Source organism: Prunus dulcis, chromosome 2, assembly GCF_902201215.1.
Source record: "Prunus dulcis chromosome 2, ALMONDv2, whole genome shotgun sequence".
NCBI classification, from domain to species: Eukaryota; Viridiplantae; Streptophyta; class Magnoliopsida; order Rosales; family Rosaceae; genus Prunus; species Prunus dulcis.
The window spans coordinates 14,764,350-14,782,954 of NC_047651.1; the positions used below are offsets into that span (position 1 = coordinate 14,764,350).

General features: G+C 35.3%; 2 protein-coding genes across 2 annotated transcripts; one reads left to right on the forward strand and one right to left on the reverse strand.

Moving 5' to 3' along the window:
* Positions 1 to 1,936: 1,936 nt before the first annotated feature.
* LOC117617946 (serine/threonine-protein kinase D6PK) lies at positions 1,937 to 7,044 on the reverse strand. Its single transcript, XM_034347582.1, has 3 exons — positions 6,646 to 7,044; positions 4,413 to 5,865; positions 1,937 to 3,016 (listed from the first exon to the last, which is right to left on the reverse strand). The coding sequence occupies exons 2-3, from the start codon at positions 5,816 to 5,818 to the stop codon at positions 2,140 to 2,142; spliced, it is 2,283 nt and encodes a 760-aa protein (XP_034203473.1). The 5' UTR covers positions 5,819 to 5,865; positions 6,646 to 7,044; the 3' UTR covers positions 1,937 to 2,139.
* A 9,972-nt stretch (positions 7,045 to 17,016) lies between these two features.
* On the forward strand, positions 17,017 to 18,021 carry LOC117619850 (hydroxyproline O-galactosyltransferase GALT3-like). The gene has a single exon (XM_034349894.1). The coding sequence runs from the start codon at positions 17,030 to 17,032 to the stop codon at positions 17,882 to 17,884; it is 855 nt and encodes a 284-aa protein (XP_034205785.1). The 5' UTR covers positions 17,017 to 17,029; the 3' UTR covers positions 17,885 to 18,021.
* The last annotated feature ends 584 nt before the right edge of the window (positions 18,022 to 18,605 follow it).

Consider the following 18,605-nt stretch of genomic DNA (forward strand, 5'->3'; position numbering starts at 1 on the left):
AGCTTTTGTAATTTCAGAAAAATGTATTTTGTTCCATGTACATGTAAAACATGAAGCATTCCATGTGCAATTTTAATTTGTTTACTTCCTCAGTTCCTCATAAAAAAAACCCGTTTACATTGCCACGTTTAAAATAAATAAATAAATATATATATATAATTAAAGCCTTTTTCTTTCTGTAACTTTAAGCAAAGACGATTAAAAAGGATCTAGACTAACCCTAACAATTGCAAATACACAGTAAAGACGATCCATTACAAGGAATCTCAAATTCAGAATGAAGAAAAAGAAATTCAAATTTGGTATCCTCAAAGGAAGAAATTGAGCACATGGCTCTTGAAAGACTTCCATTTTTGCTGGACATGAGGTTTTGCTGCACCCAATAAGGCTAGAAGAATTATCGAAATGAATTCAAACGGAAGAAAAAAAAATCTGTCGATAAATGAATTCCAATTTATTGACTATTACTTATCAAATCTTGTTCTATAATATCTGGTTTGATCTTGTAGGTTTCATGATTCAAGGCGTTCTTTGTTTAAACATCTCTTGAAAGATTAATCGTTCAAAAATTGACTATTGATATCTTCATGATTGTTTTTCTTTCTATTTGATTATAGTTACATGACTAATTGATTTTCAATTTTGCTTACTTTTTGGGATAATATTTGAAGGTAACCCGAAGAATGAACCATCTAGATCATGAAACCAATTGTGAAAGAGGTCCAAACTAGTTCTTTCTTTCGCATTAAGTTTCGTACGGGTATGACATAGAAAATTTTCCTATAAGAAATTGTGTGTGTATTTATGGGTGTGGGTTTTAAGTTGGGATCCGGATCCTCTGCTCTGATTTTTCCTGTGTATCATAACCGTTCATAAATAATAATAATACTAATAATATTTTAAATTTTAAAAAGTTTTACACGATTTTTTTATTTTTTTCATGCACCTCTTTTTTTTCAGAATGATTTTATAAACATGATAGATAGCCTACCGTAGTTAATTTCAAGATGTTTTTATTATTATCCTAGATGAGTATGATCATTATGGGGTGCTAATGGAAGCACTTTTTTAACTGTTAGGCGGAGAACAAGATATGACTAAAGCTTCTTTTTTTGTTGTTGCTTGTTTTGGACAAAGGAAGCACTTTTCTGCTTAATTGGAAACCAGAAGTCAATGGCCAAAGTTTTATCTAGAACAAATATATTATACTTGTAACTTGGATTTACAGAGATGGGTCTGTTTTGGATTGCTTTTGCTAATAGCACAAGCATTTTCAAATATCTTTGTTCTGAATTTTCTTTCTTGGTAGACAACCTTGAAAGTTCAAGAAAAGTACGGACTTACATTGTGTTTTTCTTTTTGTAAATTCCATGTGAAAACATGAAGTAGTATATTATGATGAGAGATTTTCTTAACTAATGTAATGTCAAAAACAATATCGGACTTTAGCATTAACCATAACAAGCTCGGTTGAAGATGTCCCAAATTCGAATTCCATTGGCCTCATTAGTTAAAAAAATACAAAAATCCTGCATCACCATAATCTTGGTTGCTTTGCTTCATATGAGGACCGTGGCGTCCTTTAAACCAAAACCTGGAAACATAGAAATAAAATGAATATGAAAATTTCCTACTTTCCTGCATATATGCCAGGTTCTAGTCCATGAAACTCACTCGACCTTCAAGATAAGCAGCTCATATAGTTTTTGTCTTTCTATCTCCATCTCGTCTTTCTATCTCCATTTTTCAACCACAGGGCCCGAGATTTTTGTCTCGTAAGAGACTCCTCCGCGTCAAGCATTGCATTAAGTTCATATAGTTTTCGAGTTTAATCCATTGTTGCTTGCTCATTTCATTGGTCCTTCGCAAGAATGGTTTTTCGTACAGCTCATCCTTAAAATTGGTAACATCCAGATAACTTGAAAAGGGACCATCATGAAGGAACCAGGTGAAGTCTATCGCTACATAAAATTTTACTGAACAGTTTTCCCCATTAAAATGGGGATTTTCTTTTATAAGCTAGGTAAGCTCAAGTTCATTAGCAGAGAACACAGTTAAGTAAATCAGGCATACTCTTTTACGATTTAAATGATGGGTACCAATACATGACAGAACAATAATCATGTGATGTGATCCAAACTAAAAGAACTCAAAGTCTAGATATTTACCCCCGGACTTCACGTCTGCCCCAACCATCCTTTTACTGTTGCTTCCAACACCAACAGTGTCAACGGCCCCAAATTTCCCTGGCAGCTCAGCTTCCATTGGTCTTGGTACTTCTGGTGGTGTGCTGCATCGTATCAGAGCCCAGTTCACACCTTCAAAGAAGGGATGCTGCTTGATCTCAGTTGCACCCCTTTTCACCCCAAGCCGGTGTTGTGGCTCTTTCACTAGCAATCCCCGAATTAGATCGCGGCCTGCATAACTAGTTGCTGGTGAATCTGGGAATTTGAGTTGCTGCCCCACCACATTGAACAATGTAGCACGGTTTCCTGAGCCTTTAAAAGGAGTTTTACCATACAGTAATTCATGCAAGAATATACCAAACGTCCACCAATCGACTGCACTTCCATGGCCTTCTCCCTTAATAATTTCAGGGGCTAGGTATTCATGGGTTCCAACAAAGGACATAGACCGAGCTTGAGTAGGCTCTGCAACAAGCTCCGGAAGTGCATTGGTGGCAAACCCAGGCTCAGCTCGAGGTTTTCGGTTCTTCTTGCTTTTCTGAGGAAAGAACCTAGGGATAAAACAAGCAGGTTGAATGCACACTGATGAGGGCTCAATACATGCAGGTTGGACACAGAATGCACCACCTGCTCCTCGTTTTGAAGGATCAGAATCAAATGAAGTTCTTATCAGGGTTGGTGAAACAGCGCATCTCAGGGAAAGGTCAAAATCTGAAAGCATTATGTGGCCGTCGTCACGGACAAGCACGTTTTCAGGTTTCAAGTCCCTGTAGACAACTCCAAGCATGTGTAAATACTCTAGTGCCAACAGAACCTCAGCAGCATAGAATCTGCAAGAGCAAAGATGGATGAGTATATCACTCGCCTGCCTACTTTAAGTAAGGACTAGCTTAGTATAGCAGATTGGTAAAGCAGCAGCATCTAATCTTCCACACAAAAGGAAAACAGAATGAAATTCTCAAAAATGAATAATCTATACTGCATTGAATCAGCGCATTATTGAATAACTGCGCAATCTATTTTCCATTTAATCCTGGTAGATGAAGTAATTGTTGGTTGTATTTGGAAATGAGGTTTTAAAGAAAGAAGCTCCAATGCAGTAACAACCTTTCAAAGGGGACAAAAGGGAAAAATATTCGAATGGATGGTCCAACTTGCAAATCATTGCTCCAAGTGTTTCTAGGTTGGATAGCCAAGGTAGTAGAAAAATTATGTAAAATGAAGGCACAAAAATTTTATTATACAATGACAAAAGGTCCAAGCAAGAACAAACAGTGACACTTGCAAAGCTTAATATTTTGATGTGTGTTGCAGTTCCTTGTTCATGGTACATTTTTAATTGTTGATTGATATTTTCATCATTTTTGTGAACACTCGAAAAGGTCTCCAGCATAAATAGCCCAACTTCCAAAGCCTAATACTTCAATATGTTACTCAGCCTCTTCTTCCCATAACATAGTTTTTATTGTTGACAGGTTGACCAGTTTCATACATAGTATTTGATTTCAAACTCAGAGTAGATGAACTGGATGAATAAAATATAGTGAGTTAATAACATCTAGAACTAGCATGTGACTTTACACTCTATCATTTTTATAAAGTGGGGAACAAATCCAAACAGTGTGATAGAGATAAGTCACATTGTGAAGTTTTCCAAAACAGACAAAGGGGATAGCAAATGAGTGTGAAGGACCTTAACTGAATATGAAAATGGACTAAAGCAGCAAATAGAAGTATCATATTTATCAGAGAATGGACATCCAGCTCCTTCAGTCGAAAGTTTACACTGGCTGTAAGCCCATTATGAAGTTTTTCTAACTAATGAACATATTAGTTGAGTTTGTATTATATTAGTGTAAAATACAGAAAAGTATTTTCCGAAACCAACATGTCTCAAAGTACGAGAAATATCAAAGAGATGAAACCGTGTCTCTAAATCTAAATGATCTTTTAGAAAAAAATCGCAACAGTTTGTCCAGATAAGCATATAAAAAAGGACTTCGTGGATGGCAAACAGAGTGCTCACTTGCTAATTTAGTTTCGCTTAACAATTACCATGTTGGAAAACCTTCAAAAATGCAACATCGTAAATGCAAAAAGATATAGATCAACACAAAGAAAGAAAGATTACAGTCATTTAGATAGGAGGCTCCCTTCGTCATCAAAATTACTAACAGTCTAATACTTTAGACAGCTGAAAGAATGCATCTGAAATAGAAGGCATACCTCGCAGCATACTCCGAGAAATGTTTTCCAGGTTGCCGTTGCCTCAGAGTGTGCAAATCACCACCTGGACAATATTCCATGACCAAACATGAGAACCTGTCGGTCTCAAAATGTGTATATAAAGTTGGAAGGAATGGATGGTCCAGCAGTTGCAAAATCTCCCTTTCCGTCTGAGCCCTAGTCAACTTCTTCCTGCTTGCAAGGGATGCCTTGTCCATTACTTTCATTGCAAAATAACAGCGCGTTCCACTCAGTTCTGAAAGATAGACACTGCCAATATCCCCGCAACCAAGCCGTTTGAGTAATCTAAAATGGCTCATACCCAAAATCCCATCCCGAACTCGAATTGCAAGAATAGCCTTCCATCTAGGGTCATTTCCTTTGTGGGGCTTATTGGCACTCCCAGTAATGTTGCTCCAGTTGCTGTCATCACTAAGGCCACTACTATCACTTGCTCGACTAACGCTAGTTTTTGCACTCTCAAGTGAATCCCCTCTAACACTCCCTTTGGTACTTTCACAGTTCCTATCAATGCTAAGCATGCCATCACTTGTGATTGCGTCACTCCTGTATGTACCGGTGCAGCTATTGACAATGCTCATAGCAGTGACAACACCAGTACTATCGATGCTACTAAGAGGACTTACATTGCCACTCGGAGGCAAAGAAGCATCCCAAACACACTCCTTCTCCTCAGAATCTGGAGGGAGTGAATTATCTGTATTTTGTGATGCACGGGGAACTGCAAACGGTGGAGACAATGCACCTAAGTCATTGGGTTCTTCAACCAAGCTTTCTGAAGGGGAAAGGACAATTGGATTTGGTTTCTTAGCAGGAACCCGGAGGGAAAGATCTTCGAGGAAAGGGCCTTTCCTAGATAAGCTCTTCATCAAGCATCCAGCCTCAGACTTATTCTGACCAATAGGTACATACACTGTTTTCATTAAATCCATGTCAACAGGTTCTGGAGGGTGACTAACCCCAGAGAAAGAACTAGGGCCCCCTTCATCAAATGAATCTCCACTTCCCTTAAATGTAAGAGAGTCAGACATAAGTTCTTCCTCTTCTGGGAAAGAGATCTTTCCTTTCCTTGTTCTTAGAGGTATTGGCGAGTCTGAATCTTGAGACTCCCGTGCATTAGATCTTACATCTTTTACCATAAGAGAATGCACATTCGATAACTCAGCCATTTGCCTTGCCAATGCAATTTCTTCTCTCACCAAGCCCAAGCGCCCATTGGATAAATGACCTCTGTCTCTTGCAGAAGCAACATCTTCTCTCACCAAACCAGAGCGCACACTTGACACGTGACCCACTACTCTTGTTGATGTCGAACGAGTATATGGTACCTCACCTACGAGGGGCAATTTCCCAGGAAGCACCTTTGATTCTGAAACCCTCTCCATATCCACCAACTGTGTATCTCATAGAAAATCTCCGAATCGAAACAATTCTGCAAAGTAAAGTAAATCAAGATTTAGCTTACAGGATTCTTCACATATATGGTCAGATCTTAATGTGTAGGTAGTCCACTAAACAGTACTTAATTCTATTCCATCTTAATCAGCAAACAAACAGCACTCCAAGTCTTTGACGGCAGCACTAATAGAAATAATATTAAAAATAATAAAGATTCATTTAAAAAATAATGCACCCAGATACCACCAACCCACAACAAGGACAAGAAATTGAAATGCCTGGTGTTCATTTTCTTTTTCTACCTAAATATGATGTAAACTAGCACCAATTTGAACAGAAAATAGGAAGAAAATAAAAAGTTGAAATATGAAATGTCTACAGTTGCATAAGTAACTCAAACCACAAAACCCTTCAACCACGAAACTGCAATTGTCAAAGTTTCTAGAAACCCAAACTGATCAGAGAAAATTAAGAATCAATCAGTGGCTTCTCAAATTCCTAACTTCACTCACAGTCCACTACAATTACGGAAATGGTACATATATAGCATATTAAAACCTAACAAAAGATATAAAAAGCAGAACCCACAAGGTCAAAGAAGCAAAACCTTCATTTCCAAGCCACACCCTTATAAAACCAACATTTTTTCTTTGAAAAGAAAGTAACTGAGACAGAGACAGAGAATGTGGAATCCATAGACAGTGAGAGTAGAGAAAGATCGCGAGACAGCCCACTCCCCGCAACCAAATTTAAAAGATAACTAAAATAATCAGAGGAAATTCCCAGCAGAAAAAGAACCGAAAGGACAACGCACCAGAGCAAAACGAAGCAGAACACGAATTCGTACGGACGATCCCTGTGCACAATAAGAGCAACGAAAATCTAAAGCGTCAGCTTCACAATTTAGGGTTTTCACAGAGCTCTCTCTCGTACCTCTTTTTTTCTCCGAAAAAATAAAAGCTATAAATGAAATGTCGAGGTTTTTTTTCTTCTTTTTGTTCAATTTTCCAGAGCCAAAGCGACCAGAGCTCTAGAGCTCTCTCTCTCTAACTTTTCTCTCTCTAGAGCTCTGTCTGTCCCTGTGAAAGACTGAAACCACAAAAGCTTTATTAAGCGATTATGGTGGTTGTAATTACAGGCTTGTTTACAGCTTTTGCTTTTTTTTATGGGCTGCGCTCACTTTATTAGTAAGCTGAGCCTCTGAGAGAGAGAGAGAGAAAGAGAAAGAGAGACCAGATGAGGAGAGAGACAGAGAGAGCTAGAATGGGACCCACCGGAAGAGAGGAAAGTGGACCCCAACACGTAGGGCCCGCGCGTGTTCCTGCTTTACGCTACACTTCTTTTCAAAGATGGTGACTCTCTCTCTCTTCTCGCGCCTCTCACTCTGTCTAGTGTGTTACAGAGTCATCAGACTCGTCACTCATCAGTCTCCTCTTTGGGTGTGTGAAAATCAGCAGACGCTTTTTTTTAGCGCGTGTGTATCAGGTTTGGACTTTTTTCATTTTGGATAATAATGGTGTTTTCCTTTTCTTTTCTGTTTTCAAATGCGAATTAGGTTAAGATTCGAACTTGATGCAAGAGAGCGGGTTAACTGATTTCATCCACATTTATTGAGTATCTTAAACTATCTTTTATCTTTGACAGAACTAAATAGTTAGTAACACTTAACTCAGAGTTAGTAGATAATACTTAAACTCAAATTAGTTTAGGCTATTAGTTGTACTAAAAAAAACTTAAATTTTAATTTTATAAAAAAAGAATTAACACTCAACTTAGGGCTAGTCGATAATAATAATAATTTTTTTCCATTTTATTGATTTGATAATTTGGGAGTGCTGCAGTCATGTCGTGATTTCTCTTTTCTTATTGGAATGATTTTCATGTTGTGATGGCTGATGGGTCTGCACAATCCAATCAAAGTTGAAGGATGAAGGATGCAATAATTTCACGGAAAATTAAAATTACATTTTTATCTACACGTGATATGAGGAATTTGACATATAATTTGGAGCTAATGAAATTTTCGTTTATAATCTAGTAAAGGCATATTATATCACTCTTTTATTGAATGGTGAACTAATTAAGAAATGAAACTACTTTAATTCAAGGTGTATTTATACTACTATTCTTAACACATGTTCATTGGTATAACTATAGTTAACTTTTTGTTTTGTATTTATGGAACCATGGTTAGGAGATGATAATGGGTCGAATCGGGGATGGGCATGTCATTCCCATCCTCATCCTCGTTAAGTTTTTTTTCCCCCATCCACATCTTCATACCCGTAATATTCATATCAGGGATTTCCTGTCCTCACCTTCGTTGGGAAATGGATTCCTTGACCCACCCCATTACGGAAGAAAAAATCAATATAAAACTATTTTGTTAAAAGAAAAGGAATAGATTTAGCAAAAGATAATGAATATATGATAATATATACGTACAAGACAATATAAGAATGTTTACATATTGACTGAAAATTAATTAAATATATAAGTAGTGTGTCTTAAGATGCGTATAAATTATATAAATATTTAATATAATAATAGGAAATGTAAAACTTAGTTAGCACACAATCACTTTAATATCCTATTTATATATACTATCATATATATTCTAAACGGGGAGGTTTCGAGCCGGGGATTCAAATATTATCCCCACCCTTCCCTGAACACCATACTCAAAAAATTCCCCGTACTCGTCCCTATACCCGTTTTTTATCCTTCATACCTGACCCATTAAGGTCGAATCTCTGGGAAAACCCTTACCTGTGAGGAAAATTCTCATCCTTGGACTCGTGTCAAGTGTTGAAAAGGGTGATGAAAGGATACACTTTGGGTTTAAAGTGGTGAGAAAAATGATCCCATTAAGAAATACCAACTCACTTGATTGGTGGTTTTTTTCCTCAAATTTTTTTTTAGAGCTTCTGAGTTTGAATTCCTCTTTTTTAATAAAATGAATTTAAGAAACATAAATTCATTTTTTTTCTTTGCCAAAAATAAGAAACTTAAATCTACCAATAGAGCAAAGGACTCACTAGTGTAGTGGTTTAGAGTAATTGCTCTGCCAAGAAAGGTCCTGGGTTAGTGTGTGTGAATTTAATATATTATCGCACTCTCAATAGGAAATGTCTTTAAAATAATCTACCTATTGATATGGGAGTTAAGGAAATTATTATTATCCATCACTTTGATTGTATTAGTATCTCGAGCCTCTGCATTTAGCATTCGTGTATTTACACACATTTAAGATAATATTAACCATTAGATTAATCTGATGAATTTTAGTATGTCCACATCATCATACTTATATTAAACTAAAAATAACCATTTGCACCTTATCATATCTGTCCAATAACTTTGAAATAAAAGATACAAAAAAATAAAATACCCCACTACGCAACACCCTACCCCCAAGAACAGCCATGGTTGCCTCTCTTGCTCTCTCTCTCTATCTCCCTCTTTATCTCCCTCGATTTGGGATCACTAACTCTCAACCAGGCCTAATAAGAGATTTTATGAACCCCAAATCTTTTTAACATAATACTGCAATTAAGTATGCAAATTCATAAATGAAAATTAATTGGCCACAAATACTGCATATGAAAATCTTGTATGTCTATTGAACTTGGTAAAAAAAAAGGTGTGTGTGTGTGTGTGAGGAAAAGAGAGTGAGGGATGGCTACCATGGCTGGCAGTGGGAGTAAGAGGCTAGGTCGGGGAAGATGGGTTTTTATTTTCCTGCGGAGAAGATGGTTGCTGCTTGTTGGGATACCTTTTTATTATTATTATCATTTTCAGAGTTATTGGGATAGATATAAGGTGCAAATAATGGTTATTTTTGGTTCAATACAATTATGATGATGTGGACTTATTAAAGTTCGTTAGATTAATCTAATTGTTAACATTTTCTTAAATGCATATAAATATACGGATGCTTAATGCAGAGGCTCTGGATCCATTGTATTGTCCCCCCTCCCTATTTGAATATGAAATTGAAAGGAAAAGAATTTTCCATTTCAAATATCTTAACAATTAATGAGGATATTTTCAGAAGAAAAAGCAATTAATGAGGATATTTTAGGCAATACCAGATCTTTTCGTTAAGGAATTTTCATTTATATAGTGCAAGTTAGATTGGAAAATTCGATTCAAAAATTTTCAATTTTGGCAAGTCTAAATCAATTTTGTCATGTGAAAGTTCCAAATTCAGAAAATTCAGAAAAAGTTGGATTGTAATTGGAATGGATCTCGAGATTTCAAAATATATTGGGGTTTCAAGCTTAGACTACATAAAATTACTAATTTCATGTTAAACAATAATAGGGAAATATTTTTGCTCACCACTTTAACCGAAGGTGTACCATCACCACCTTTCTTAACACTTGACACGTGTCCATTGGTATAACCATAGTTAACTCTTTACTTTGTATTTACAGAACCATGGTTATGTCAATGGACACATGTCAAATATTGAGAATGGTGGTCAGGTTACACCTTAGTTAAAGTGGTGAGCAAAAATGCTTTCTAAACTAAATATAATTTAATTACCAAAAAAACATGGTCAAATTAGTCCAAGTACTAGAATATAAATTTTTTTTTTTCAAATGTTCGATATGAGCTTTGAAATTTTTCAAAATTTTTGAAAGTTCCGAGTTTTCCGAATCGAAATGGATATTGAAATTATGAATTTTTTTTTAATGAAATTGGAATAGAATTTTCATCACTAACCTACTCTAATGTTTACAATCCTACTATTCCTAGCAATCAATTCTAGTAAAACTTTAAGGCTACGTTTGGTTCATGAGAAAGGAGGCTTGAGGTGGGAAATCAATTTGCTTTCCCATGTTTGGTAAGTCCAGACATGGGAAATGGTTGCTTATCACATGGAAAAGTAAGGGGAAAAGTGAAGTCCTCCTCCCCCCTTGGTTTTGTTTTCCTTCTCATTGGAAATTTTGGGAAAATGAGCCAATATTAAATGCACATTTTTCATTACCATTTTGTCACCATTAACAATTTAGAATTACAATATAGCATTAAATGCATTCTTTTTTTATTTGATTTCATATGGCTATAATTGAAAACTTAAACGAATTTTGTTTTATATTCTTATGCAAACCAAACATGTAAAAGGAAATAAAGTGATATTTTCTGGTTACTTTCTGAGCATTACTAAATATGGGAAATGAATCTTCTATTTTTCATCCATTGGAAAAGACATGAGAAATTATTTCCCATCACATCTTTTCCGCGAACTAAACAGACCTAAACTCAATCTTAACTTCAAAGATTGAAAACTAAAATTTTTTAAAAATGTATGCCCTCGGTGATTGATTTTCTCCCAACATATAAGATGGATTTTTATTTTCCTCTTGGGTTTAGATATCCATATAATGCCAACAATATTGACCTCATACAAATTCTCGTTTTTTCTTTTGTATATAAACAAAATCTCTTTCTTTTCTTTTCTTATATATATATAAATTCATGTATGATGTGAAAATGATGGTTGGGGCGGCCTTTGGGCGACTAAAAGAGTAGTGCACCAAAAGAATTAAAACAAGGATAGGCATAGGGTCTACCATACGCAGTTTGTTATTTGGAAATTCTGATGAAAGGTATTATTCCTAGAAATAATGCAGCGATGATCAAACTAAAAAGTATACCTACATTATATTATATAATTTATCTTTATGCATATATCATGTGTGTACAAGTTAAATAGAGAAAAGTTTACTTGTTACTATGAAGTAATTTCCTGTTTAATATTAATTGATTATCAAGATAAATGTTTTGGCCTCAACTTTTCCACAATCTCGGATGCATGAATATATTCATTTAATTACTTGAGCTACAAACTTCTTGCTAATACAATTTCTTTGTGGTGTTGTTATGGTCTTGTTTGTATATATTATTGATCAATAGTAGTCATTATTAGGAAGAAAAAAAAATTCTTTATGAGAAGTCTTTGGCGTTTACCGATGCCTATGTAGTGTTGCTGAAAGTGAAATTTGGCATAGTGACTTCCAAGTGTTTTTCCAATAACATGTGAATTTTCAAAATTAAAATTTTGACGTACTTCCAATAAAAACCTTTATAAACATAAGTCGTTCCTATAAAAACAGTCTCAAACGAGTTCGAACATGATATTAGCAAAATGAAAGCATATGAATGGGGCGTGGGAAGAAAGATCTCATCTCAATATATCTCACCAAGACATTCACACACACCTACACACAAGAAATGAAGCATGTTTTAACCAATTTAAATCAAACCAAGTGATAATAAATAAACCATATGATAAGTGAAGAAGAAGGTTGGAGAAAGAAGAAAACGACGTATGAGGCAGCCTCGGCATGCATGAGGATGTCGATGGATTCAGAACTAGTGTATGTGCATGGCGTTTCTTCAAGTCAATAATTTACAATAGCGTTAAGAAGGGTTTCCGGGTTACGACGACGACTGGGGGAATAATGAAGAGACTGAGGGACCAAGTAGAACCAAGTCAGTAAGTGGCCCGCTTCTGCTCTTCTCTGCTGCTGCTCCTCCCAGTCTGTAAATTTGTAGTCCCCCTTGGAACTGTTTCTTGCCACGCTTTGTTCTAATAACAGAAAATAAATAAATAAAAATTATTAGACTTCATTGGGATAGAGGGATTTAAAAGAATTTATTTGAATTGGACGACAAGCCTAAATTTGTTACAAAATTGGAACCGTTAAATTGAATATATTTGAAATCATATGCAACTAGAGGCGGAGCTAGAATTGTAAAGTTATGGAGGCCAAAATAGAAAATACAAGTATATAAAATACATAAGTATTCAATAATTACATGTTTAGAGCAAAATATTTCTATTTTAGTCATGTCTAATTTATTTTAGAGGGAACTTTAACTTAAATTATAAGTAGTTTATTACAAATTCTATATGTTATATATAATATAATAGAGAAAGAGATAAAAATTTGGGCGGGCCAGGGCCACTCCAGGTCTAGGAGTGGCTCCGCCACTGTATGCAACATATTTGAGTAACCATATATATATATATATATATATATATATCGGGGCGACACATTTGAGTAACTATATATGTATTGGGTCATTTGAAATTCATTTAATTTTTTTTTTCTCTCTATATATTATCACTTGACGAAGAAGTATGATAGTAAATTTTTCTTTGGATGTAGGGTTAAAATACTCTATAATCGAAATTTGTCCAAACTAGAAAAAAGAAAAAGAGATCCAAATAAGAAAATGAAATGATTTCTTTAATTCCAATATTCTTTTCTCATTTATGTTGAACAAGATTGAATTGATCATAAGGTCTATATCTTTACAGTAACTCTTCTCCCACCATCTCAACTTGCCAATGGGGCTAAATTCATGTACTTTCACAATCTTTTGTATGATTATACCAATGAATCTCTGTACTTGCCAAAATTTTATTTTTTTTCTTCTTCTGTTTCTGGCAACATCAACTTTTGATGTTCTATCTATGCTTTAAGAGGGGGGAGGAGATATTTTGTGTAAAAGATTGAAACTCTTGCTACAATAATTTTTTGAGTTTGTCGAAACTAGAAGACATTTGCATAGGGCAAGGGTATTATAAGTCATAGTCTATAGTATTTTTATCAGTTTATGTCCAACATAATGGAGCCACACCATCATGATATGTCACATTCATATGATTCATGAAGAATTCAAGGACTTCATTTCTCTGTTTTCTCTTAGTCAAATGAAAAGGACACTTCACACACGCGGAAGAGATAGACTTGTCAAGAATTAATAGTTTTCCTTTTCATGCCAAAAGATAATATATAAACATATATATATATATATGTTGGCATGATTTGTGACTTTTCTGGCAAATTAAGAATTTTCATATTAATTGTAATTGATTTTGTTTTTATTTCTGATTTTTTATGATAAATAAAATTATGAGTTATTACTCTTCTTAGCTTTCAAGATTTTATTGTACTATAAATATGACATCATAAAAAGAGAATAATACACACAAAAATTCCCACAAACAATATGCTCTCATAATTTCTCATATTTTAGCATGGTATCAGAGTGACGATCTTGGAATTGTTGCTAAACCCTAGCCAACCACACGTTGACACTGTCATGGGGGATCAAGATCCAATATCCCCTGTGGAGGTAGCAACACCAACTCCTCTACCACCCAGACCTAGAAACTAGAAGAATTGAATACTCAAATGACCCAATTTTTGAAGATCCAAAATCAGGTCCCGACCAAGAACCTTGAAGAATTGACGACCCAGATGACCCAATTTTTGAAGATACAGAACCAGGCCTCAGCCCCGACCCCGATCTTAGAAGAATTGATGTCAAGAATGACCTAGTTACTGAAAAAGACCTCGAATTAAACTTGGACCCATATCCCGACCCCGATTCAGACCCTGATACTAACCAAGACTGAGATCCCGACCTAGACCTTGAATCAACTCCAACCCAGATATAGACTCAGATTTTGACTCATATCCTAACCCAGATACCGACCCAGACTATACCATATGAATATTCCACTGCACATATTACGACTTCCGCTGCACATATCTCAGCTGCAAGATTATTTGACTACGGAATTTGAGATGAAAAATCTAGGTGGACTCAAGTATTTCTTGGGGATTGAGATGGCTCAATCAAAGCAAGACATATTTCTCTCTCAACGAAAATAAGTCTTGGACTTATTGACAGACACATGAATGCTAGATTGCAAACCTATATACACTCATATTGTTGAAAATCATCATCTTGGAGAATACCTAGATCAAGTTCCAACTAACAAAGAAAGATACCAAAGGTTAGTGGGAAGATTGATCTATTTGTCACATACTCTACCAAACATTGCTTATGCTGTGAGCATAGTTAATTAGTCAATTTATGCATGCTCCAAGTGAAAATCACATGAATGCAGTTCTTCAAATACTTAAATATTTGAAGTCTGCACCCGAAAAATGACTTATGTTCTCGAAACATGGTTATATGAATATTGATGGTTATACAAATGCAGATTGGGCAAGTAGTATAACAGATATAAGATCCACATATGGTTACTTCACATTTATGGAGGTAATTTAGTAACATGGAAAAGAAAAAAACATAAGGAAATTGCTCGCATAATTGGTATCATATATAACTTCTTGTCATGGAATAAAAAGTGTATTTAAAGAACTTCATGGTACAAATGTGCATACAGGTGAGAAAATTATATTTTAATTAAAAATTGATTATATATAGGGAAATTCGAACTCGAAATTTCTTTCAATGTTGAGAAGATAAGTACCACTAAACTAAGAGCTAGTTGATAATCACGCGTCGAAGATTAAAATTAAACATTGTTAATTTCTATAATCAAGCAATATCCTTATTTATCTTATAACAAATTCAAGTTTATCATTTATATAACTTCTCCAAACTATCAAATAACAATGGATGTATAGACTAATAGTTCTATTTTAGACTGAAAGGATCAACACACACACATATATATTTGGTTGTCATTTATCTTTTTGGTGCACTGATATTGATGTGATGAATTATCATTGAAGAAAAGGATCAAATTCATCACAATTTGGCAAGACATAAAAGTGGGGGTGTCATTGTGAATTCAATATTCAACTCTCATCCCTACAAACTTTTCCTAAAGGTTGATCACATGTTAAGAAGACAGACAACCAAGTCTCTATCCCAGTTTCTTTTACTCTATTAATATTGGGGTTAGAGTGCAACATTTTCAGTACTTTCTGCAGAATACGTACAAGGCAAAAAAACAAAGCATCTGAATTCACTGTGGTAAATTCCAAAGTTATTCATCAGTTGTGAAAACTTGAACCCTTGAATCACAGAGAAATATTATAATTGGGCAGGCAAGTTGTATTGGATGATGTGGATCATGATTGGCAAAACTTTTGTCGTCGCTGGTGACGATCAAATTGGGCAGGCAAGTTGTCATGTGAAGCACCAATCCCATTAAGCTTTTTTTTTAATTATACTTAGTGATTAAAATGATTAGTTTTCAATATTTTACCACTCACATGCTAAAATTTCATACAAACAAAAACACACTAACCCAAAAAGAAGTGTTTTGTAATCTTTTGTGGGCCTTGAATTTGTTCCTTGCTTTTTGAAAAGTTGGCAAATTAGAGGTTTGAAAGTGTGGGTTTTGGGCATTGGAATTAGGAAAAGGGCAAGGCATTCAAAGTGGGTTCTTTCATGATTCCCATTCCCTCGGTCTTTAGTGGACTAAAGACTTTTTTTTTTTTTCTCTCTCATTGAGTGTTCTCAGTTGTTACCTTTGAATCCTGCACTAAATAAGGAGCATAGCTGCACATAGAGCTTACCTTTTTGTTCTTCTCTATGGAGGAGAGAGAGAGAGGATTGGGATCTGAATGACAAAATATTCAACTAGGTATGTGAAAATCTTACTCAATAAAGATGATGTAGAATTCAATTTTTCTATTAATTCAAACACGAGAATAAGAAATTACCGAACTAAAATAGACTTAAGAGAAAGACGGAAATCGAATTCTAATCGTAACTACAATTCTCTACTCTGATAATAATAAGATCATATGCTTTGAATATTTTAGGCTCCATAGTTCTAATGGGAATTCTAGACTTTCCTTTGTGGGTTTTGTAGACCCATTTTGGTATGTATTGACAGAAAAACCAAAAGCATGTTTTTTTCTTTTTTGTTGCTGTTGAACGCCAAAAGCTAAGTTAGGTGGAGTTAGGTCCAAACCTAGCCCTATAGGCTATAGGGGCTTGCCCAAAAGGATCCAAACCTAGTTTCAGATATGCCGAATATACCATATTCAATGGACCCACATGCCCATTCATGATGTGTGTGGGATCATCTAATCCAGACAAAATGGGTCAAACCCAAATGAACACTAGTGGCCATCACCCGCTGCACATGACATAGCCTTCCAATTCACGACAATTACCCTAATAATTCCAGAGGAAGCACGAGAATTAGCCAAAGACCACTTAAGCTCTCTTCTCACATGAATTAGAAGGCATGAATGAAACATGTAGAACTTGAGTTTATGGTCACTTTGAAAAGAAGTTACAAACCAAAACGCAAGAAAAGCATGAATAGCATACTTGCATATGTTATATTTATAATTTCTTTCCAAACCCAAATTGAAAAAAGAAGTTCCAAAATTAGATCAATGCATACAATGCATAGGAAGAGGATGATGTTAGTCACATTACCCTCACTTGTTATCTCCCTCTTGTTATTCATCATCTTCTTCAATTTTCAAGTAATAAGATCCCCATCAATTCCTTCCTCCAAAACAACCATCTTGCAAACCCAATTCAGCCTCTTGATTGGGATTTTAACTCGTGCCGACAACTATGATCGTCGTCATTTTCTCCGTCTTATATATGGCATCCAATCCTCTCCCATTGCCAAAATAGACGTCAAGTTCATCTTTTGTAACCTCACCAAACCCGAGCAACGCATATTAATTTCTCTAGAAATCCTTCGATTCAACGACATTATTATCCTCAATTGTACCGAAAACATGAACAACGGCAAAACCTATACCTATTTCTCTTCGCTCCCGGGCATCCTTCCCCGCAAATACGACTATGTCATGAAGGCGGACGACGATGTTTTCATTAGGCTCAAGCCACTAGCCTTGTCCCTCAAACCATTGCCTAGGGTGGACATGTACTACGGATTTGTAATCCCATGTGCTAGCATGAACCCATTTGTGGAGTACATGTCCGGTATGGGGTTTTTGTTGTCCTGGGATTTGGTTGAATGGATTGGAGAATCTGACATTCCTAGAAAGGAGATGTTTGGTCCCGAGGATAAGATGGTGGGAAAATGGTTGAAGATGGGAAGAAAGGCAAGGAACAGGTTTTCCAATAAGCCAGCAATGTATGATTATCCAGGAACAAATGGGAAGTGCTCACATGAGCTTATACCAGAAACTGTGGCTGTTCACAGGCTCAAGAGATGGGATCATTGGTCGCACGTGCTTGAATTTTTCAATGTAACCAAACAAGTTCTCTAATTAATTATCGCTACCATCTTTGATTCAACAGTTATTAGGAAATTAGCTAGAATTAGTTTCTTATTTTGCTATACAAATTAATTAGTATTGCTGTGGACATTCTTTGTATCATTCTATATCCAATCAAGTTCCTTATTGCGGATTCCTACTTTGAGACATACCCATAAAGAAAAATCTTATAATTATACAACTTCACTTAAAATACATATAAAGAAATGAAAAGGATCATTTTAAAGGTGTTTATCATGGTTCATGTCAAATTCAGATTATTTATTTTAATACTAACTCAGTCTGTTTATAATTCGTGTTTAGGGGCCGTGTCATATTCGAGATCGTGTCAATCAACTATCAACCAAACATGCTAAATTTGTATCAAATTGAGTCATGTGAAAAACTTTCAAACCTATGACAACATAGGAATAACACTCAAACTTTTTGGTGCGTTACTATAAGCAAGTCATTTTTCTCTAGAACAATAATTCTAGATGGACCCCGTATTTAGATCATAGTAGTGAATTAATCCTGTAAGTGATGTATTAATTATATGAACTAATCTTACTAACGGTTTGTTAGAAAGTGGTTAAAAATTAAAGTTTCTTGTGGAAAAGCACTTCAAATAGCATACCATTGACACTTTTAACAAGTGTTGTTAGAAATACTTTTTGATACAAGTGATTATTGAGAGATGGGGGAATAAAATTTAGGACCTCGAGTATAAGAG

What these genes read in the sequence shown, in the direction of transcription:
- LOC117617946 (XM_034347582.1), bottom strand. Translation starts at nt 5,818, where the DNA reads ATGGAGAGGGTTTCAGAATCAAAGGTGCTTCCTGGGAAATTGCCCCTC. An exon ending in TTCTCGGAGTATGCTGCGAG is followed by an intron (nt 3,017 to 4,412) that starts GTATGCCTTCTA and finishes TTGCTCTTGCAG; the next exon opens with ATTCTATGCTGCTGAGGTTC.
- LOC117619850 (XM_034349894.1), top strand. Translation starts at nt 17,030, where the DNA reads ATGCATACAATGCATAGGAAGAGGATGATGTTAGTCACATTACCCTCA.